General features: G+C 42.4%; 3 protein-coding genes across 3 annotated transcripts; all 3 read left to right on the plus strand.

Annotated features, from left to right (window-relative positions):
• Nucleotides 1–1,638: 1,638 nt before the first annotated feature.
• Nucleotides 1,639–2,631, plus strand: LOC310997273 (odorant receptor 131-2-like; the record flags this gene model as incomplete). The annotated part of the gene is made up of 1 exon (XM_083986949.1): nt 1,639–2,631. The coding sequence occupies one exon, from the start codon at nt 1,639–1,641 to the stop codon at nt 2,629–2,631; it is 993 nt and encodes a 330-aa protein (XP_083843075.1).
• Nucleotides 2,632–13,073: 10,442 nt separating this feature from the next.
• On the plus strand, nt 13,074–14,066 carry LOC310997274 (odorant receptor 131-2-like; the record flags this gene model as incomplete). Its single annotated transcript, XM_083986950.1, has 1 exon — nt 13,074–14,066. The coding sequence occupies one exon, from the start codon at nt 13,074–13,076 to the stop codon at nt 14,064–14,066; it is 993 nt and encodes a 330-aa protein (XP_083843076.1).
• Nucleotides 14,067–21,420: 7,354 nt separating this feature from the next.
• LOC310997275 (odorant receptor 131-2-like) lies at nt 21,421–22,356 on the plus strand (the record flags this gene model as incomplete). Its single annotated transcript, XM_083986951.1, has 1 exon — nt 21,421–22,356. One exon carries the CDS (start codon nt 21,421–21,423, stop codon nt 22,354–22,356), a length of 936 nt encoding a protein of 311 aa, XP_083843077.1.
• Between the last annotated feature and the right edge of the window lie 548 nt (nt 22,357–22,904).

The following is a 22,904-nucleotide window of genomic DNA, read 5'->3' on the forward strand; positions in this document are numbered from 1 at the left end:
CGTGATCATCCATCCATCCATCCATCCATTGTCCACCGCATTATCCGAGTCCGGGTCGCGGGGGCAGCAGTCGGAGCAGGGATCCCCAGACTTCCCTCTCCCCGGACACTTCCTCCAGCTCTTCCGGGGGGACCCCAAGGCGTTCCCAGGCCAGCCGAGTGACGTAGTCACCCCAGCGTGTCCTGGGTCTTCCTCGGGGCCTCCTCCCGGTGGGACATGCCCGGAACACCTCACGAGGGAGGCGTCCAGGGGGCATCCTATACAGGTGCCCGAGCCACCTCAGCTGACTCCTCTCGATGTGGAGGAGCAGCGGCTCTACTCCGAGCTCCTCCCGGGTGACAGAGCTCCTCACCCTATCTCTAAGGGAGCGCCCCGCCACCCTGCGGAGGAAACTCATTTCGGCCGCTTGTATCCGGGATCCTGTCCTTTCGGTCATGACCCAGAGTTCATGACCATAGGTGAGGGTGGGAACGTAGATCGACCGGTAAATCGAGAGCTTTGCCTTTCGGCTCAGCTCCTTCTTCACCACGACGGACCGATACAATGACCGCATTACTGCGGCCGCCGCACCGATCCGCCTGTCAATCTCGCGCTCCGTTCTCCCCTCACTCGTGAACAAGACCCCAAGATACTTAAACTCCTCCACCTGAGGCAGGAACTCTCCCCCGACCTGGAGGGTGCAAGCCACCTTTTTCCGGTCGAGAACCATGGCCTCGGACTTAGAGGTGCTGATTCTCATCCCAGCTGCTTCACACTCGGCTGCAAACCGCCCCAGTGCATGCTGAAGGTCCTGGCTCGAGGGAGCCAACAAGACCACATCATCTGCAAAAAGCAGAGATGAGATCAAGTGGCTCCCGAACCGTACCCCCTCCGGCACTTGGCTGCGCCTAGAAATTCTGTCCATAAAGATAATGAACAGAACCGGTGACAAAGGGCAGCCCTGCCGGAGTCCAACACGCACCGGGAAGGGCAGGGCAGTAAGTCAGACCTGTTACCCGTGATCATCTGTAAATCTAATCCAGACCTGGCCCGCCCGTCAATAAAAAGTCTCTAATATAAGATGAACTCAACTGTCTTATATTGGAGACAAGCGTCTATAGAGGACAGGCTTTTTGTTAATTTTGAACAAATCTTATGCTCAGCAAAGATCAAAGATATATAATATAATAAAAATGGTTCTGTTGTTACTGTTTCAAAGAGTAAGAATAAAGGAAAGAGCTCTGGCTCTGTCCTTGGGTCAGTCAACGGACCGGGCCGAATAACACGTCTGCACACACCGGGTTTGGATTGAAAACATTTAATAACTCAGATCAAACCATGGGCTTGCTGCTTGAATGGGCAGTTGTGGGCTTTGACAGGTGAGCTTGGACTTGAGCTTTGGACTTGGACAGTCAGATTTTTCACTCTTAACAGTTGAACACTTGCCCTCTTCAGTCACAGCTTCAACACACTGCCATGTTGGAAATTGGAGATTGCATCAGTCATGCTTTAATGTGATGGTGTCACATGACGTGGGTGTGAGGACTGAGCTCATAAAATCTGTGTGGGTCACAAGATCTTCACTGTTATATGGTAGCAAAGGGAAGAAGATTATCATTGCACTGCTGTTACATCAACAGGTGATGATACTTATTTAAAATGTACATAAATCAGTCTCAGACCAACATCACTGGTGAACTCCGATATCAAGGCTTACTGGAATTAATCTTGTTTTCTTTTGTGTCTACAGTACCATCCTGTGTGTTTCTCTTCATTAATGGGACTTTGTTGTTTACCTTGAGGAGTAAACCAGTTTTCTGTGAGACCTCTCGGTATATTCTTCTGTATAACCTACTTTTTGCTGATACTATAAACTTGGCTCTAAGTCAGTTACTGTACCTTATTGCTGCTTTTAGATTAAGGCTGACATATCCTGTGTGTGGTGTTCTTGTTATGCTCTCCAACATTACAATTGAAGTCTCTCCACTAACACTGGTGGTGATGTCTCTGGAGAGATATGTAGCTGTGTGTTACCCACTGAGACAAGCAACTATTATCACCATCAAAAACACACGAGTGGCCATCATTGTGGTTTGGACCTTCAGTTCGCTAAGTGTTTTTATACGTGTTTTTTTGCTGTTGAATTTTCCATTTGAGGAACTAGAGACTTTGCAGATGAAGAACTTTTGTGGCAAAGAAAGCATGTTGCTTGATCCAATGTCTGATCTTTACGACAGAGGCTTCACTTACTTTCTATTTTTTCTAGGTGTTGTGACAGTCATTTACTCCTATGTTGGTGTGGTGGTAGCAGCCAGGTCAGCCTCTACAGACAAAGCTTCAGCCAGAAAGGCTCGGAACACACTGCTGCTGCATCTGGTGCAGCTGGGCCTCAGTCTCTCATCAACTATACAAAACCCCTTAATTATAGCTATGTCAAAGGTCCTAGACAAAGTCAGTACTCTGCGCATGCAAATTGTCCTTTATGTGTGTATTATAATCTTCCCAAAATGTCTGAGTGCTCTAATCTATGGCATCAGAGATAAGACAATCAGACCTGTCCTCATGTATCATCTCTGCTGTCAGTGGAAACCCTCACCTTCTCTGTCAGAAGCCTCAACCAAGGGAAGAAAAATAGCATCACTTCATAGATAAGTACTGACATCCACAAAATCTGGATTTGCTGCATGCTACTCATCACCACTTATGATCAACAGTTATAGAAATGCATTTGCTGAGAAACTTTGACTTAACATGCAGGCCATAATGTTAATGTGAGATGAAGATTTGAAAATGGAAAAGTTCAATATAATAACTTGAACAAACTGCAACGTCTGCCTTTTCTGACTAAAACTGCATGACAGAATGCTTTACTACCTTTAAGCATGTTCCTAGGTAGTAAAAACACTATCAGTACAGCCTGTTGGTTTTCAGCTATTACAAACTGTACCAATGAAGATGTATGAACATATCATAAGACTGCAGAGACAACATAAGGGGAATTCAAGCCCCTCCTCATGTACCCAAAAGCTTCTGAGTAACCTCACATAATTCATCATTTTTAGTATTTTATTTTATTTAATTTTTTTCCATAGTTGTTTGAAAATTGTTCTGTGTAATCAATGTCAGTGCTGTTTTAGATACCAAATATGGCTATTTACATGTAGGTAATAGACTAACCTAGGTGGCAAATATATCAAAAATCAAATATGAACATATGGGGTGCCGTTTGTAAAGCTGCTCATGCTGAAAATAACAGCAACGTTTTGTCACATTTAGCGTCAAACCATGTTTAAAAAAGTGGTGTAAATTTCTGAACGTCACTTTTTTTTAGCACATTTAACACAATATTTGTTAACTTTGAAATAGTTAAATCTAAATATTAAATGTTACACCTAAATGTTAAATGTCTTTAAATACAAAATCTAAATCTAAATGTTAAATATAAAATCTAAATCTAAATGTCAAATCTAATTCTAAATGTTATTTTTTTCTTTTATTATTGTGCAATAGCAGTGACAAACATTAAGCAAACATAAAGACATAACATAGTACAAGACAGGAAAGACATGACACAGCAGCAAGTGATAATAATAATGTGATAAGGAGCAAAAAAAAGAAGAAAAAAAGGGTATATAAATAAATAAATTAGAGAAATAAAGTAATAAACATCAGCAGCCAATCTGTAACTCAACCCCCCTCTTGCCCTCCCATCTCTAATGATGATGAATGATATGATACTAAAATAATAATAATAGTATGTCGGTAGAAATAAACAAGATAATAATAATTATTATTATTATAAAAAATAGAAAATAAAAAAGGAGGGTGATATAATGAGTGAGAAGAGCGAGGTGAAAAAAAATACATACACATATATATATATGCGTATATATATATATCATTGATAATAATGGTGAGCCCTTGTATTGTTATTCATATATTATATCATTATCAGCTATTCATATTGTGATGGGAGGTGAGGCTTGACCAGGCTATTAAGGAATAGAGTGGTAAACAGCACAGTCTAAATCTAAATGTTAAATGTTCGGCTAAATATTTAGGAAATATGCAAATCACCTCCCATCCTGCCGCTTTAGACACGCCCCTTGAAGTACCACCAGCTCATACGGTCCCGCCAAGAGGGGAGTTTTGCAAGTGAAGACCACTTCCGCGTTCAAAAAGCTGCAGTACCCCGGCGTCTGGGGGCTGGTGCCAGAAGGGAGCAACTCCAATTGAGCCCCATGTTAAAATAGCCGACTTTACAGCTTAAAAAAACATATTTACGACTTCCGGTGAGGCGAGACACCAACATGGCTGCATAGCTTCTGGCTCCGCTCTGCTAGGCTTCCCTACCCCCATGTTATAGCCGTCATATATCGACTAAACTTTGCCAGATAGTTTTGGAAAGGGCGAGCAATGAATATGTCACAAGACCCGAGGCAAAACCATCCTCGTTCAGCGAAACAACAACCTAAAAAGAACACGACGGAGGACAAGATGGCGCAGAGCCCAAAACAGACTGTTACGACCGTAACACCGACCGCACCTGACAACACGAAGTCCGAGCTCGCCAGCATCAAAAAATTGCTGCACGGGATTGCAGCTGATGTGAGTAGCATGAAAACAGGCATGGAGAAGCTACAAACAACTGTGGAACAGCTTGGGGCACGAGTGACGGAGACTGAAACCAGGATTTCCGACCTCGAGGATGCTAGCAATAGCCGAGGGGCTAATTTGGACTCTGCCTTATCAAACTTAAAAAAGCTCCAGGATAAAGTTACATACTTAGAAGATGCGGGCAGGCGAAACAACGTGCGTGTGGCAGGCATACCTGAAAACACAGAGAAACAGGATCTAAGTGGTTTCATGCTCCATATTCTGGCTGAAAAACTGGACCTAGACGTGGATGCGGGATTCGAATTGGAAAGAGTCCACCGTGTCGGCCCGAAGCGAGACGATGGGCGCAGCCGTCATGTCCTGGCTCGCTTTCTGAGATTCAGCGCAAGAGAAGCTGTTCTTCGAGCGGCCCGCGAGAAGAGGAGAGTCGAATGGGAAGGCAATAGGATCTCCTTCTTTCAGGATCTTTCCCAAGATGTGCTTCAGCAGGGGGGGCAACCGCCATTCCGACATGCCGCCACTCCGACATTAGGCCCTAATTGTCGGAATGGCAACACTTTACCCTTTAATAAACATCCCATCATTCCGACAATTTTCGTCTCCTAAGGTCGGAATGGCGGTATTTTTTTCTCTTTGAAACGTGTTGCCATTCCGACAAATCTGTTAAAAGCCTACCCCACCGCAACCCCCCCCCCCCCCCCCCCCCCCCCCAAAAAAAAAAAAAAAAAAAAAAAAAATAGGCCTAACACTATTTTGCACTAATGATATGCCGGCGCAAAATAGCAGTTTGCCCACGTTTGTCCAGTGCATCTCATTAAAGCACACAGATTGGTCAGATAATTCAAACGGCAGACGATTTCAAAGCCTCAGATTTTAAGCAGAGGGACTCCACAACCTCGTAAACCAACGAAGGAGGAGATAGGCCTTGAACGGGAAGCAGACCGTGCTTTCAATCACACACTCCGAACCCACTTGTTGCACTTTAGAAAATATAATTCAGGGGGGAAAAGGCTTACAAACATGGACCAAAACGGCTCCAAAATACGCACAAAAATCCAAAAGAAACGAAAATTAACTAAAATATTAACTAAACAGGTCGGTGTTTTACGCATGCCTCTGTGCATCTGGCACACGCGTCAAGGGAGCTCTCCCACATTGGTTTGTGAATGAAAACTATATGTTCAGCTCCCCTTATATTATATACATGTGAAATGTATTACTTATTATTATCTAACTATATGGACAGTGCCATGGATTTATCAGTGAAGAGTGAACTGCTGATATTTTGTAGTGCTGAAATATGACCAAGCGCGCTGTCCGCTGTCTCGGTGCTGGAGAGAGAGAGAGAGAGAGAGAGACTCTGTACGCAACGAAATGTCATTTTACATGTAAGCGGAGCTGAACAGGCAGATGCGTAAAACACATATTTTGACTACTTCATGCTGTTGCTATTTTTTTTCAAGTTACCTTTCGTTTCCTTTGCATTTTTGTGCGTATTATGAAGCTGTTTGTAAGCCTTTTTACCAGGAGTAAATTCCCCAAAGTTGCAACAACTTGTAGTGATCCACTGGGTTTTGCCTGGCCAGCTGGGGTAGTTGATTTGCAGGTTTTTTTCATTGTGTATTAGGCCAGGGAAATTATCAATTATCCTTGTGGTTTGCGCACGGGGACGTGCGGACCTCTAATGAATGAATGAATGTTTCTTTTTTGCTGTAAGTTGTGTGCGTAATGCGTAAAAGTGCATTAGTGGGACCGAGGGTTTAAATGGGGAAGTGACGTGGTGAGAGGGGAGGAGAATGAGAGACACGGTCGGCGTTTGGACGGCTGGCGTGGCGGCAATTCCAAAGCGGCATAGTGGATTATTTTTCCTTTTGGACACTGCACGGCCCGTTTTCAGCCAAGCGGGACGAGGGAGAGGACTGGCGTGGTCACCTGGCGGAGCCGCGGCGTCTCTCCCGTGTGGACAGTAGGACAAACAAACTCTCTCTCACTCACCCTCACCACGCGCCAACACACACACACACACACACACACACACACACGGACAGTGACAGTTGATCTGTTGATCTGTGTGTAATTGTTTATTATATACACACACCCTAACCACCGCTCGGAGTAACGCACATTTCCTTATGGAAATTAAAGCCTTGTCGGAATGGCGGGACGAAACTGTCGGAATGGCAGGACGTTTACATGTCGGAATGGTGGTATGTCTGAATGGTGACATGTCTGAATAGTAGAATGTCGGAATGGCGGTATGTCGGAGTGGCAGCATGTCGGAATGGCAGCATGTAACCCTTCAGCAGCGAAGGAAGTTCGACGTGGTAAAGAAACAGCTCCAGGAGCGGGGGATGTCATACTCCATGGTGTATCCAGCGACTCTGAAAGTCTCTGTAAACAACAGGTTCTACACCTTCACCTCGCCAGATGCAGCAGCTGCCTTCCTCACAACGCAGGGCTAAACATCAGAATATAGGACTGTGTTTTGGGCTGAAAGTCACGATGGCCAGTATAGGTATGTTTATTAGTTATTCTTCTGGGTGTTTATTATAAAGCACCAGACTCATAGTGTGTTACTTCCACACCTGTCTCCAGAGAGGACTATACACTGTCTTTGAGAATGACTTGCTCTTACATGGACATACACACGCTATTGGCATATTCTTATTTTATTTTTTTTATTATTATTATATATTTTTTAATAGACATGTGTATTTACAGGAAGTGAATATAGAGTCCTTTTGGTTATTATTTTGAGTAGCCTGTGTGTGTATAGAATGTGCATTCTTCTTTTCTTTCTTTTTTAATTTTTTTTCCTCCTCTGTTTGTTTTACTAATTTAGCCTACTTATTATTAATTTTTTTTTTTTAATGCGTTTCATTTAAATTTCCTCCTGGAAGACATAATATTTAAGATGTGGTTAACTACTTATTATGGGTCATGCATATGAAAAGCACATCTATATGATAAATGGGAGAAAAAAAAAAGGGAGAAGATGGGGGAATGGGGCGGAGGGGAGCCGGGGCAGGCCAGGTGCCCCTTTCATGCGGATGCATTATCGCAGTTTAGTTAGAGTAGGAGAGCCTCAAGTTCCGTTTTGGCTCACAGTTGTTTTTTATGTATGTTGTGTTAGGGCTTTGTTAATCAGTGTTGAGTTTTATGTAAGTTTAGACGTTTCACGAGGGAGAGAACTAACAGGACAGGAGATCTGTAAATATCTTCGGATAAATGCTTCTAAGTATTGGTTTCATTTCACATTTAATAACAAACTGTGGGTGAAGTGGTTAGACTGACATCATTGAACGTTAAGGGTGCAAATTCAGCCATCAAAAGGAGAAAGATTCTTTCGTATCTTAAACAGAAAAACCCAGATCTGGTCTTTCTACAGGAGACTCATTTGGAAAAGAATGATTTGTTATTACTGCAAAGGGATTGGGTAGGGAAAGTTCTTTATAGTGCTGGGTGCTCTAGTCAGAGGGGAGTCGCCATTCTAATTCGGAAGAATTTTAATATCAAAGTACTCAAACAACAATCAGATGAAGAGGGGAGATGGATAGCAATGGATGTTGAACTTTTTGGTATTAGGTGTACTTTTATGAACATATATGCTCCAACAGCAGACCTGCCAGGTTTCTTTGTAGATATCAATAATGCAATTACACAGTTTGGAAATTCATATATAATATTGGGTGGGGACTTTAACAAAGTTAGAGATCCTAAGGTTGATAAAACTTACAAATGGGGTGTTACACGACCCTCACAGGCACGAAAAGCAATTGATACACTGGAGGAGGAGCTAGATTTAGTAGATGCTTGGAGATTTTTCCACCCCTCAGACAAAGAATTTACTTTTTATTCCCATCCTCATACTTCTTATTCAAGAATAGATTATTTTCTGATTTCAAAATCATTGCTCTCTATCACTGAACAAACAACGATAGGTACTATTTTAATATCCGATCACGCACCGGTGGGGATGGCACTGCGTTTAGGCCAGTTACCAAAGCGCCAGCCCACTAGGTGGAGATTTAACTCATCTCTGCTCAGGAATGAACATTCAGTGGAATTTATTAAAAGCGAGATACTGGAGTATTGGTTGAACAATGAAGGCTCAGTGTTAAATCCAGCCGTGGAGTGGGATGCTTTTAAGGCGGTTATAAGGGGGCGACTCATCCAACACTGTTCATACTTGAAGAAGAAATCTGTTCAACGTCTCCATGAACTGGAGCTGAATATTAAAAAAATGGAAAATATGCACTCCACCCAATTTGACCACTCCATGCTCCTGGAACTAAACAAATTAAAAGTAGAATACAATTCTATATTACAGAGGAAAGTGGAATATACATTATTCAGAACTAAACAAAAATATTATGAACAAGGGGAGAGAACGGGAAGGTTTCTTGCTCAGAGAGCAAAGCAGCAGTACACACAATCAATTATATCTGGGGTGCAGAATGATAAAGGTGAATTGAAAACAGACGGGATGGACATAAATGCTATATTTGCAACATTTTATCAAAGTCTTTATAAATCAGACAACCCTAATACACAAGATATCACTTCTTTTTTATCCAATGTGAATTGTCCAACTCTATCACAGGAGGAACGAGATCGAATTGGAGCAGACATTACATTGGAAGAGGTTAAAAGGGCTATACAGGACCTGCAGGGTGGGAAATCTCCAGGCGAAGACGGCCTACCAGCCGAATTTTATAACGTTTTTTCAGATATTCTTGCCCCAAAACTGCACAGAGTCTTTAAGGACGCCTTAGAGAAAGGCTCTCCCCCAGATAGTATGCAGACAGCTATAATAACTTTAATATATAAAAAAGACAGGGACCCACAGCAATGTGGCAACTACCGCCCTGTATCACTGATTAATGTTGACGCTAAGTTGCTTGCCAAGATTTTAGCATCCAGATTGGAGGTTTTTTTACCAAAACTCATTCATCCGGACCAGGTCGGTTTTATTAAGAATAGGACATCTTCTGATAATCTACGCAGGCTGCTCCACCTTATGTGGCAAGCTGGAAACCAAACAGACATAACAGTAGCTTTTTCGTTGGATGCTGAAAAAGCATTTGACAGGGTGGAGTGGGCGTTCCTTTTTCAGTCATTAGAAAAATTTGGTGTTGGTTCCTCTTTTATTAACTGGGTTAGATTATTATATTATAGCCCCAAGGCATCTGTAGTAACAAATGGCAGGAGATCTCCTCCTTTTCAGCTTCATAGGGGGACAAGGCAGGGTTGCCCTCTGTCCCCCTTATTATTTGCTCTGGTTCTCGAACCATTAGCAATTGCGATTAGGCAAAATAATAATATAATTGGCATTAAGGCTGGTGGCATGGAGCACAAATTACTTTTGTACGCGGATGATATTTTATTACTGTGCAGGCGTCCATCAACAACTATACCTCATATCCTCACTCTGATCGACTCATTTTCAAGTGCTTCGGGTTATAAAATAAATTGGTCAAAGTCTGAAGCAATGCCCCTATCAAGAATTTGTCCACCTAGTATCAGGCAGGGATGGCCATTTTCATGGCAGCCAGCTGGCCTGACATATTTGGGTATAAAGATTACTCCACGGCTGGATAGTATTATGACAATCAACCTTCTCCCTCTAATTCATAAAATTGAGCTTATATTACAAAATTGGACGAAATTAGGACTGTCACTTCTAGGTAAAATTAATATTCTAAAGATGGTAATAGTTCCCAAAATTAATTACATAAGTAACATGCTACCATTAAGCTTGCCACACGATGCATTATTGAAATATAATAAAGCTGTATACAGCTTTTTATGGGCGGGCAAGAAACCATATGTAAATCAGTCAAAACTTTATGCCGCTATGGAGGATGGAGGTCTGGGCCTCCCTCACATAGCCTGGTATCATTATGCTTTCTGTCTCAAACAACTGTCGAAATTATATATGTCACCTGACCAAGCGCCTGTATGGGTGTCTATAGAGAAGGAACTTACATACCCCTGCCCGACTCAGGCCTTTATTACTCAAACTAGTGATGTGATCCCCCATGATAATCCAATCCTCGCCTTCTCACAGGAGACATGGCAAGCCTCGCATAAAATCATGGGCTTAAATCCTAATTTTACAAACAAAACTTCCTTGTGGTACAATAAAAGCCTCAAGATAGGTAAAAAAATATTTTCGTGGGCTGGTTGGGTCAAGTTGGGAATTGTTTATATTGGGGATTTATTTGATGGAGACCAGTTTCTTTCTTTTGAACAATTAAGGGGAAAGTACAAACTTTCAAACAAGGATTTTTGGAAATATCTCCAGTTACGGAGCTGTATCTTGTCACATCTTAAAAAATTACCGCTTACATCTAGAACTGAAATACAAACCAGACTGGAACAGGATGGGCACTTCAAGAGGAAATCAGCATGCTTTTACAACTTACTGAGGGGGTCTCAGTCACCCAGTTATGAAGGCCTTAAGAGATGCTGGGAGAAGGATATAGAGGAGGAGATATCTGGTGAAACATGGGCGCAAATTATTGGATCGTGGTTTAAAGTATCGAGGGAAATGCAGACCCGTCTGATTAATTATAAAATTATTAATAGAACTTACTGGACCCCATGTAAAATGGCACGGCTGGGACTTATAAATTCTGACTTGTGTTGGAGATGTGATGCTTTTCGTGGTACTTTTGTTCATATGTTGTATTCATGCCCCATGATAGACTTACTATGGTCTAAGATTATCTCCTTTATTAACACTGTAATGTCCTCTACTCTGGTACAACAGCCGCTGCTTTGTCTACTAGGTGTGCTACCAAAGGGAAGTGGTCTAACTGTCCACCAGATGATATGGTGTAGAACAGCACTTATTACTGGATGCAGGATAGTACTGCGACACTGGAAAACAAAAGAAGTTTTACAGGTGAAGGAATGGTTCAATGAGATGGCCAAGATTGCTTCCTACGAACGTCTTAGTTATAGGTTGCAAGACAAAGAAGACTTATACATGAAAATATGGGGCCCTTATACTGCAGCATCTTGATACAATTGTGAATTGCACCCTTAGGCTAACTTCTGTCACCAGTCACCATTTGTATGCATATTTATATTGGTGTAGGTTTATTGTCTCTGTCGGACTCCCTCTGTGTGTTTGTTTGTCTTTGTTTTGTTTATATATATACATATATATATATATATATATTTTTTTTTTAGAAGCTCCGTTTGAGCTCTGTTCGTTCGACCTGTGGTATGGTTGGTATGTATGTTTTTCTTGTTGAAAATCAATAAAAAGTAAATTACAAAAAAAAAAAAAAAAACATATTTACAGCCTGGTACATTTTATTGGTCTCTACCGATTTTCACCCTGTGAACACTGTAGGGGGGGGGGGGGGGGGGGGGGGGGTGTTTGTACCACAGCCGTTTTAGTATTGTTTACGCTTCAAATTCGTGCATAAATTACGTTGAGTGACAAGTTCACAGAGAGTTTACCGGCCTTTAATTGGTTGCTTCGAGTTCAGCGGGCGGGTTCTCAGCCGCAGCCACCTCTCCAAATATGGCAAGTAGACTCCACCTAAAATCCAAAATGGCGCAGTTAAAATCCCCGTAGTAGCGGCACAAAACAGACCCCCCCAAACCAATGGGTGACATCACGGGTGCTGTGTCCATTCTTTTTACAGTCTATGGGCCCCACCCACACCACTGACCTAGGATCAGTGAACAACAACAACAACAGGAAAATGGCGTGTGGGCCAACTGCGGTTCATGACCCGTTTAGCTCTGCAGTGAGAGGCTTCTTGAAGTGGTGAATGTGAAGGAGAAGTGGCCAGGAAGATGACGACGGAACTTCAGAGGCCGAAAGTTTTGACTCATTTGATGAGGAAGATTATAAAAAAAAAGAAGAGAGAGTTGAGACTTCAGCCTGCTCATCTCTGAGACGTTTGGTGAAAATAGAATGACAGATAACATTTATGCTCAAAAAGCGACAAAATTTAATTTTAACTTGTTTTCCACACTTACCCATTAGCTTTAATTCATACAGTATATTCCACTGCGTTTGTAAAGCTAAGACTTTCATATACCCATTTCAAGCACCACAACAGGTTATTCTCATGGCTGACAAATTTTTTCATGTCTTGACCCAGGATCTACTCAATTAAATTTTACTGATTGTTGTGCAAGTTGTGTCTCAGGGTCAGAGGGGACGTAGAGATACACTGCTATGTTATTCCAATGATCATTATTGATCATTGTTGGGGGGGGGGGGGGGCACCTGGGAGTAATCTTGCCTCGGGCACCAAAATGGCTAGAGCAGGCCCTGGATGAATTGCATCAGTCATGCTTTAATGTGATGGTGTCACATGACGTGGGTGTGAGGACTGAGCTCATAAAATCTGTGTTGGTCATAAGATCTTCACTGTTATATGGTAGCAAAGGGAAGAAGATTATCCTTGTACTGCTGTTACATCAACAGGTGATGATACTTATTTAAAATGTACATAAATCAGTCTCAGACCAACATCACTGGTGAACTCCGATATCAAGGCTTACTGGAAGCAATCTTGTTTTCTTTTGTGTCTACAGTACCATCCTGTGTGTTTCTCTTCATTAATGGGACTTTGTTATTCACCTTGAGGAGTAAACCAGTTTTCCGTGAGACCTCTCGGTATATTCTTCTGTATAACCTACTTTTTGCTGATACTATGAACTTGGCTCTAAGTCAGTTACTGTACCTTATTGCTGCTTTTAGATTAAGGCTGACATATCCTGTATGTGGTATTCTTGTTATGCTCTCCAATATTACACTTGAAATCTCTCCTCTAACACTGGTGGTGATGTCTCTGGAGAGATATGTAGCTGTGTGTTACCCACTGAGGCATGCAACCATTATCACCACCAAAAACACAGGAGTGGCCATCATTGTGGTTTGGACCTTCAGTTCACTAAGTGTTTTTATTCGTGTTTTTTTGCTGTTGAATTTTCCATTTGAGGAACTAGAGACTCTGCAGATGAAGTACTTTTGTGGCAAAGAAAGCATGTTGCTTGATCCAATGTCTGATCTTTACGACAGAGGCTTCACTTACTTTTTATTTATTCTAGGTGTTGTGGCAGTCATTTACTCCTATGTTGGTGTGGTGGTAGCAGCCAGGTCAGCCTCTACAGACAAAGCTTCAGCCAGAAAGGCTCGGAACACACTGCTGCTGCATCTGGTGCAGCTGGGCCTCAGTCTCTCATCAACTATACAAAACCCCTTAATTATAGCTATGTCAAAGGTCCTAGACAAAGTCAGTACTCTGCGCATACAAATTGTCCTTTATGTGTGTATTATAATCTTCCCAAAATGTCTGAGTGCTCTAATCTATGGCATCAGAGATCAGACAATCAGACCTGTCCTCATGTATCATCTCTGCTGTCAGTGGAAACCCTCACCTTCTCTGTCAGAAGCCTCAACCAAGGCAAAAATTAGCATACGTATCACTTCATAGATAAATACTGACATCCACAAAAGCTGGATTTGCTGCATGCTACTCATCACCAGGATTCTAAGCACTTAATCTGGATAGGTATGATCAACAGTTATAGAAATGCATTTGCTGAGAAACTTTGACTTAACATGCAGGACATAATGTTAATGTGACATGAAGGTGTATATGTCACATATTTGAAAATGAAAAAGTTCAATATACACTATTATAATTGAGATTGCGAGATTGAGATTGAGTACTTTATTGTCAGAATCACCTCTGAAATTTGTTATGTGTCCGAGACACTTGTTCTTCATGACAAAGAAGCATAAATACAGTGTAGCACCCAACAAACATCAAACAATGAGAGAGAAAAAATACAGCAGAATATAACACAAGACAAACATCAGACATGTGACGTGCTATACATAGCATCAAAGTGGCTGCAGTGCCTCCAAGTCCCTACACCATGATAATAACTTGAACAAACTACAATGTCTGCAATTTCTGACTAAAACTGCAGGACAGAATGATTTACTACCTAAAGCATGTTTCTAGGTAGTAAAAAGGGTTAGGGTTATCAGTACAGCCTGTTGGTTTTCAGCTATTACAAACTGTACCAATGAAGATGTATGAACATATGATAAGACTGCAGAGACAACACCCCTCATGTACCTAAAAGCTTCTGTGTAACCTTACATAATTCATCATTTTTAGTATTTGTTTTAATTTAATTTTTCACCATAGTTGTTTGAAAATTGTTCTGTGTAATCAATGTCAGTGCTGTTTTAGATACCAAATATGGCTATTTACATGTAGGTAATAGACTAACCTAGGGGGCAGAAAGGCTTTCCAACCCATTGTTGATAATGTGAAAGTGTCTATTCAATCAAATATATCAAAAATCAAATATGAACATATGGGGTGCCGTTTGTAAAGCTGCTCATGCTGAAAATAACAGCAACGTTTTGTCACATTTAGCGTCAAACCATGTTTAAAAAAGTGGTGTAAATTTATGAAAGTCACTTTTTTAGCACATTTAACACAATATTTGTTAACTTTGAAATATATTAAATAGTTAATTCTAAATATTAAATGTTACACCCTAAATGTTAAATGAATAAATATAAATACTAAATCTAAATCTAAATGTTAAATGTAAAATCTAAATCTAAATGTCAAATCTAAATCTAAATGTTTTTTTTTTCTTTTATTATTGTGCAATAGCAGTGACAAACATTAAGCAAACATAAAGACATAACATAGTACAAGACAGGAAAGACATGACACAGCAACACAGCAGCAAGTAAATGGATTGAGATAAATTGTGATAAGGAGCAAAAAAAGAAAAAAAAGGGTATATAAATAAATAAATTAGAGAAATAAAGTAATAAACATCAGCAGCCAATCTGTCACTCAACCCCCCTCTTGCCCTCCCATCTCTAATGATGATGAATGATATGATACTAAAATAATAATAATAATATGTCGGTAGAAATAAACAAGATAATAATAATTATTAATATTATAAAAAATAGAAAATAAAAAAGGAGGGTGATATAATGAGTGAGAAGAGCGAGGTGAAAAAAAAATACATACACATATATATATATTCGTATATCATTGATAATAATGGTGAGCCCTTGTATTGTTATTCATATATTATATCATTATCAGATATTCATATTGTGATGGGAGGTGAGGCTTGACCAGGCTATTAAGGAATAGAGTGGTAAACAGCACAGTCTAAATCTAAATGTTAAATGTTTGGCTAAATATTTAGGAAATATGCAAATCACCTCCCATCCTGCCGCTTTAGACACGCCCCTTGAAGTACCCCCAGCTCATACGGCCCCGCCAAGAGGGGAATTGTGGGTTCTCCAAGTTAAGACCACTTCCGCAGAAGGGAGCAACTCCAATTGAGCCCCATATTAAAATAGCCGACTTTACAGCTTAAAAAAACATATTTACAGCCTGGTACATTTTATTGGTCTCTACCGATTTTCACCCTGTGAACACTGTGGGGGGGGGGGGGGGGGGTGTTTGTACCACAGCCGTTTTAGTATTGTTTACACTTCAAATTTGTGCATAAATTACGTTGAGTGACAAGTTCACAGAGAGTTTACCGGCCTTTAATTGGTTGCTTCGAGTTCAGCAGGCGGGTTCTCAGCCGCAGCCACCTCTCCAAATATGGCAAGTAGACTCCACCTAAAATCCAAAATGGCGCAGTTCAAATCCCCGTAGTAGCGGCACAAAACAGACCCCCCCAAACCAATGGGTGACATGACGGGTGCTATGTCCATTCTTTTTACAGTCTATGGGCCCCACCCACACCACTGACCTAGGATCAGTGAACAACAACAACAACAGGAAAATGGCGTGTGGGCCAACTGCGGTTCATGACCCGTTTAGCTCTGCAGTGAGAGGCTTCTTGAAGCGGTGAATGTGAAGGAGAAGTGGCCAGGAAGATGACGACGGAACTTCAGAGGCCGAAAGTTTTGACTCATTTGATGAGGAAGATTATTTTAAAAAAAGAAGCGAGAGTTGAGACTTCAGCCTGCTCATCTCTGAGACGTTTGGTGAAAATAGAATGACAGATAACATTTATGCTCAAAAAGCGACAACATTTCATTTTAACTTGTTTTCCACACTTACCTATTAGCTTTAATTCATACAGTATATTCCACTGCGTTTGTAAAGCTAAGACTTTCATATACCCATTTCAAGCACCACAACAGGTTATTCTCATGACTGACTAATTTTTTCATGTCTTCACCCAGGATTTACTCAATTAAATTTTACTGATTGTTGTGCAAGTTGTGTCTCAGGGTCAGAGGGGACGTAGAGATGCACTGCTATGTTATTCTTATGATCATTATTGATCATTGTTGGGGGGGGGGGGGGGGGGCACCTGGGAGTAATCTTGCCTCGGGCACCAAATTGGCTAGAGCAGGCCCTGGATGAATTGCATCAGTCATGCTTTAAAGCAGAACTATGCAAGTCGGCCGGAAATAGCTCGCTCCTTCGCTGGTTTCTCTTTTTTTCCCTCTCCGGAGCTCCCCCACACTTCTGGGAGGCACATGTCACTGTCGTAAAAAAAAAAAAAAAAAAAAAAAACTCACCGCCACCACCTCCTCCACCCCCTACACGTGCTTGTGTTTACATTGGAAGCTGCTGAAGGTAGAGAGCGGTGTTTGCTAAGCCCTGCTAACACGGAGCTAACGCTAACACGGAGCTAACGCTAACGCGGAGCTATCGTTAACACGGCCACACAGACACCGACATACACACACATGAATAAAGGTTCCAAAACGCGAAGGTGTGTGTGTGTGTGTGTCATGATTTATTACATTATCTTATAAAAGATCCACGGTGTGTGTGTGTGTGTGTCTGTGTTAGCATTAGCTCCCTGTAGCCACAAGTCCAACTTCATCAGTAGGCTACAAACATTTCGTGTTTCCATGGTTTCCTCCGACTTTCCGAACTCAAACCAATCACGTATCGTGACATGCATGACGTCATCTGCGTTTGTATCTCGTACTGCCGTAAGGCAGTTTCTCGCGATAGTTCTATCCATTTACGAGATTTGGGACACCGAGACGGAGGACTGATCTTGCAAGTGCGGTTTTCAGCCAGTGGGGGGGGTGGGCGCATTGGCCTAGACCCCATTCACCTCATAATAGGTCACTCAACCATCACAGTGTCTCTGAGCCACAATAATTACAGCCCAAATCCTGCATAGTTCTGCTTTAATGTGATGGTGTCACATGACGTGGGTGTGAGGACTGAGCTCATAAAATCTGTGTTGGTCATAAGATCTTCACTGTTATATGGTAGCAAAGGGAGAAGATTATCATTGTACTGCTGTTACATCAAATGGTAAATACAACTTCTCTAAAATGTACTCAAATCAGTCTCAGACCAACATCACTGTTGGACTGCAATATGAAGGATTAAAACTCAAAAAAACTCAAAAGTACTTTATTATTCCGTTAGGAACTTCGTTGCGGAAGGACATCAAAAGTGCAGGTGCAAAACAACAATCCACACATACATACCACAGCCATACCCAACACAATAATAATACATATTCCTACAACCACACATAGTACAAGTACTCGCAGCAAAGGTTAAAAACAAAGGACACATACAAGTATAAAAATTGGTTAAAAAAAAAAAAAAAAAAAAAAAAAAACAAGTTAATTAAAAAGGTTGTGGCTGAGTAAAAAGTTCTGGTGGGAGTTAAGTGTTTAGAAGTCGGATTGAGGTGGGGATGAAACTGGATGATGCTCTCTTTGTCCGGAGTGGGAGTGACCTGTATCTGCGTGCTGATGGTAATAGGCTGTAGTTGCTGTGTAGTGTGTGTGTTGTGTCTGTGGCGATCTGTGTGCCTTTTTTCTTGACCTGAATGTTGTAGATGTTGATGAGTGGCTCCTGTTCCTGACCTATGATTTTATTGCTGAGTTTGACTATTTTGTTTAGACTGTTTCGGTGGGTGATGCTGAGTGAACCAAACCAGGCTGTGATGTTGAAAGTGAGGATGGATTCGATGAAACATTTATAGAAAGCAGAGAGTATTGATTGATGAACCTGGAGTTTGCGAAGTTTACGGAGAAAAAAGAGACGTTGCTGACATTTAGAAAAAATATGTTCACTGTGTAGTTGGAATGTGAGTTTGTAGTCCATTATTGTGCCGAGGTATTTGTATGATTCCACCCTTTCTATTATTTCAGTGTTAACAGAGAGTGTGGGAGTGAAGTGTCCGTGGCGGAAGTCAATGACCATTTCTTTGGTTTTTGAGGTGTTTAAGTCCAGGCAATTGTCTCTACACCACAGAGCAAAAGAGTCCAGTTCATTTTGTAACAGTCCGTCTGTGTTGGTGGTGTCCATGATAACAGTGTCATCTGAGTATTTGATGTATGTTATTCCCAGGGTTGAGCTTCTGCAGTTGTCTGTGTACAGTGTGAAAAGTAATGGAGAGATGACCGAGCCTTGAGGGGATCCAGTGGAAATTGTCCGTGGTGCACTGAGGTGGCCATTCACCCTGACCATCTGGGGTCTGTTTGTCAAAAAGGAGAGGACCCAGAGGATCAGGTGGGGATCAATGTTCATCTGGAGCAGTTTGCGTCCCATCAGGTGTGGTTGCAAGGTGTTAAATGCACTGGAAAAATCCACAAAGACCAGCCTGACAAGGGACTTAGGTTTTTCCAGATGGGTGATGGTCTCATGTAGCAGGGTCAGCACTGCGTCATCCACGCCCCTGTGCCGTCGATATGCAAACTGCAGTGGGTCAGTAAACCCACTAACATCAGCCTGCAGCTGGGTCAGAACAAGCTTCTCAAAGCTTTTCATAACCAGCGAAGTCAGAGCAACAGGTCGATAGTCGTTGTTGTTTGTGGGGTTGCTCTTTTTCTCGACAGGGCAGATGATGGATGACTTCCAGACAGAGGGGATGGAGTGCTCAGCCAGGGAACGGTTGAACAGTGAGCAGAGGACCCCGGCCAGCTGACTGCTGCAGGCCTTCAGCAGGCGCCCGCAGATCCGGTCAGGTCCGGGTGCCTTGTTTGGTTTTAACATTTTCAGCGTCCGTTCGACCTCCTCTGGCTGCAGCTGCAGGTTGACAGTGGACTGAGTTGTGGTGGAGAGCTCTGCAATGAGCTCCTCCCTCTCCTCCGTATAGTCACACTGATCAAACCTGCAGAAGAAGTTGTTTAGGTCCTCTGCCATGTTGACACAGGCCTCTGCAGGTGGGGCTGTCATGGAGGGGTTTGAGAGGCCAGCAAGGGTTTTAACCCCACGCCAGGCATCCCTGGCTTTGCCATTATTAAAGAGCCTCTCCACCTTCTCCTTATATGCCCTTTTGGCTGATTTTATTTCTTTATTTAGTTTATTTTGAATGAGTTTAGATTCAAGTCTATTTCCTGATTTAAATGCAATTTTCTTTTCATTAAGTGTAGTTTTTAGGGCTTTAGTTATCCAGGGCTTATTGTTGGGGAACACTTTAACAGTCTTTGTGGGAATAATCATCTCCTCACAGAATGTAATGTATGATGTGACTGCCTCAGTGGCTTCCTCAAGGCTGTTGTTCTCTGTGAACACCTCCCACAGTGTACAGTCGAAGCAGCCCTGAAGTTTCTCCCGCACATCATCGTCCCATAGTCTGATCTGCCTCTTGACTACACCCTCTCTCTGCAATTTTGTACGATATGATGGGATAAGGTGGACAACGTTATGGTCTGCAGTGCTGAGTGGTGGTTTACTATAGGCCCTATATCCCCCTTTTACATTGCCATAACAGAGGTCGATTGTTTTATCAACTCTGGTGGGACAGGTGACATATTGGTGAAAGGAGGGGAGGGTTTTATTTAGTCTGCAGCCATTAAAGTCACCTAAAACGAGTACAGGTGAGTCAGGAGAGGCGCTCTCAAGCTGGTGGACACATGACGCTATGGCCTCTGCCGCGCGTGTGACATTGCCTGATGGTGGGATGTACACAAGCACAAGCGCCAGCTGACCAAACTCACGGGGGAGGTACTTAGGTCTGCATGACAGCGCGAGCAGCTCTACGTCAGGTGTACAGCAAGAGTCTGTGACAGTAGCAGTCCTGCTCCAAGCCTTGTTTATATACACACAGAGCCCGCCCCCGTGCCGCTTCTGACTACTCACAGTGTCCCGATCCAGACGTACTGGTGTCCCAAAGCCATCTAAGGAGAGCTGAGAGTCCGCGATGGTGTTGTCCAGCCAGGTTTCCGTCAGGCAGATCAGGCTCGCATCTCTATATGCCCACTGGCACGAGATGTTGGCGTGTAACTCGTCCAGTTTATTACGCAGAGAGCGGACGTTGGCGAGCAGAATAGAGGGGAGCGGCGGGCTCTTCCGTGTACCGGAGAGTCTCTTCAGCCTCTGCCTCACTCCCCCCCTTCTTCCTCGCTTCCTCCTCTGACCTGCTCCGCGCGGCCCGTAGCCGGCTCCATGATGACTGGGCAACACTTCGCCCAGGTTGAATAAAGCCGGTGCTGTAAGATCCGAGTTCCTCAGAAGCAGCAAATCCTCCCGAGTGTAGCGCAGTATTCCCCCACCGTGGCTGGCTGCCACCGCAAGCAGAGGTTCGGCGGTGCAGCACAATAGCAGGAGCAGCACAGGTATCCACTTCCTCATTGTGACAGGTGAGATTATGTATAAAAACTGTCCTTCTCACGGATCAATGTCGTTCACATCACTCTCGACGATCAGGCATACGTTTAAGCACCATATCCACTCACTACTCCTTGCATCAACGAGTTAAAAACTAACAAACAAACAAACAAACAAGCGTCACACCGCACTCCAGACGAACACCGCCTGTCGCCATTACAGCGCCAACACTAACGCCTTAATGGCGTTAGTGTTGTTTTCTCTTATGTCTACAGTACCATCCTGTGTGTTTCTCTTCATTAATGGGACTTTGTTATTCACCTTGAGGAGTAAACCAGTTTTCTGTGAGACCTCTCGGTATATTCTTCTGTATAACCTACTTTTTGCAGATACTATAAACTTGGCTCTGAGTCAGTTACTGTACCTTATAGCTGCTTTTAGATTAAGGCTGACATATCCTGTATGTGGTGTTCTTGTTATGCTCTCCAACGTTACACTTGAAATCTCTCCACTAACACTGGTGGTGATGTCTCTGGAGAGATATGTAGCTGTGTGTTACCCACTGAGGCATGCAACCATTATCACCACCAAAAACACAGGAGTGGCCATCATTGTGGTTTGGACCTTCAGTTCACTTAGTATTTTTATTCGTGTTTTTTTGCTGTTGAATTTTCCATTTGAGGAACTAGAGACTTTGCAGATGAAGAACTTTTGTGGCAAAGAAAGCATGTTGCTTGATCCAATGTCTGATCTTTACGACAGAGGCTTCACTTACTTTTTATTTATTCTAGGTGTTGTGGCAGTCATTTACTCCTATGTTGGTGTGGTGGTAGCAGCCAGGTCAGCCTCTACAGACAAAGCTTCAGCCAGAAAGGCTCGTAACACACTGCTGCTGCATCTGGTGCAGCTGGGCCTCAGTCTCTCATCAACTATACAAAACCCCTTAATTATAGCTATGTCAAAGGTCCTAGACAAATTAAGTACTCAGCGCATACAAATGGTCCTTTATGTGTGTATTATAATCTTCCCAAAATGTCTGAGTGCTTTAATCTATGGCATCAGAGATAAGACAATCAGACCTGTCCTCATGTATCATCTCTGCTGTCAGTGGAAACCCTCACCTTCTCTGTCAGAAGCCTCAACCAAGGCAAAAATTCGCATACAAATCACTTCATAGATAAATACTGACATCTACAAAAGCTGGATTTGCTGCATGCTACTCATCACCAGGATTATAAGCACTTAATCAGGATAGGTATGATCAACAGTTATAGAAATGCATTTGCTGAGAAACTTAACTTGACATGACTTAACATGCAGGACATAATGTTAATGTGAGATGAAGGTGTGTATGTCACGTATTTGAAAATGAAAAAGTTGAATATACACTATTATAACTGAGATTGAGAGATTGAGATTGAGTACTTTATTGTCAGGATCACCTCTGAAATTTGTTGTGTGTCCGAGACACTTGTTCTTCATGACAAAGAAACATAAATACAGTGTAGCACCCAACAAACATCAAATAACACAGAACACCACATCAAACAATGAGAGAGAAAAAATACAGCAGAATATAACACAAGACAAACATCAGACATGTGACGTGCTATACGTAGCATCAAAGTGGCTGCAGTGCCTCCAAGTCCCTACACTAAGCTATTTAGGCCCTACCAAGCCCAGCTGATTCAACATTTTAACTGATTGAGCAAAAAAAGAGTTCCT

This window comes from Trachurus trachurus (genome assembly GCF_905171665.1).
Source record: "Trachurus trachurus genome assembly, chromosome: 14".
Lineage (NCBI taxonomy): Eukaryota > Metazoa > Chordata > Actinopteri > Carangiformes > Carangidae > Trachurus > Trachurus trachurus.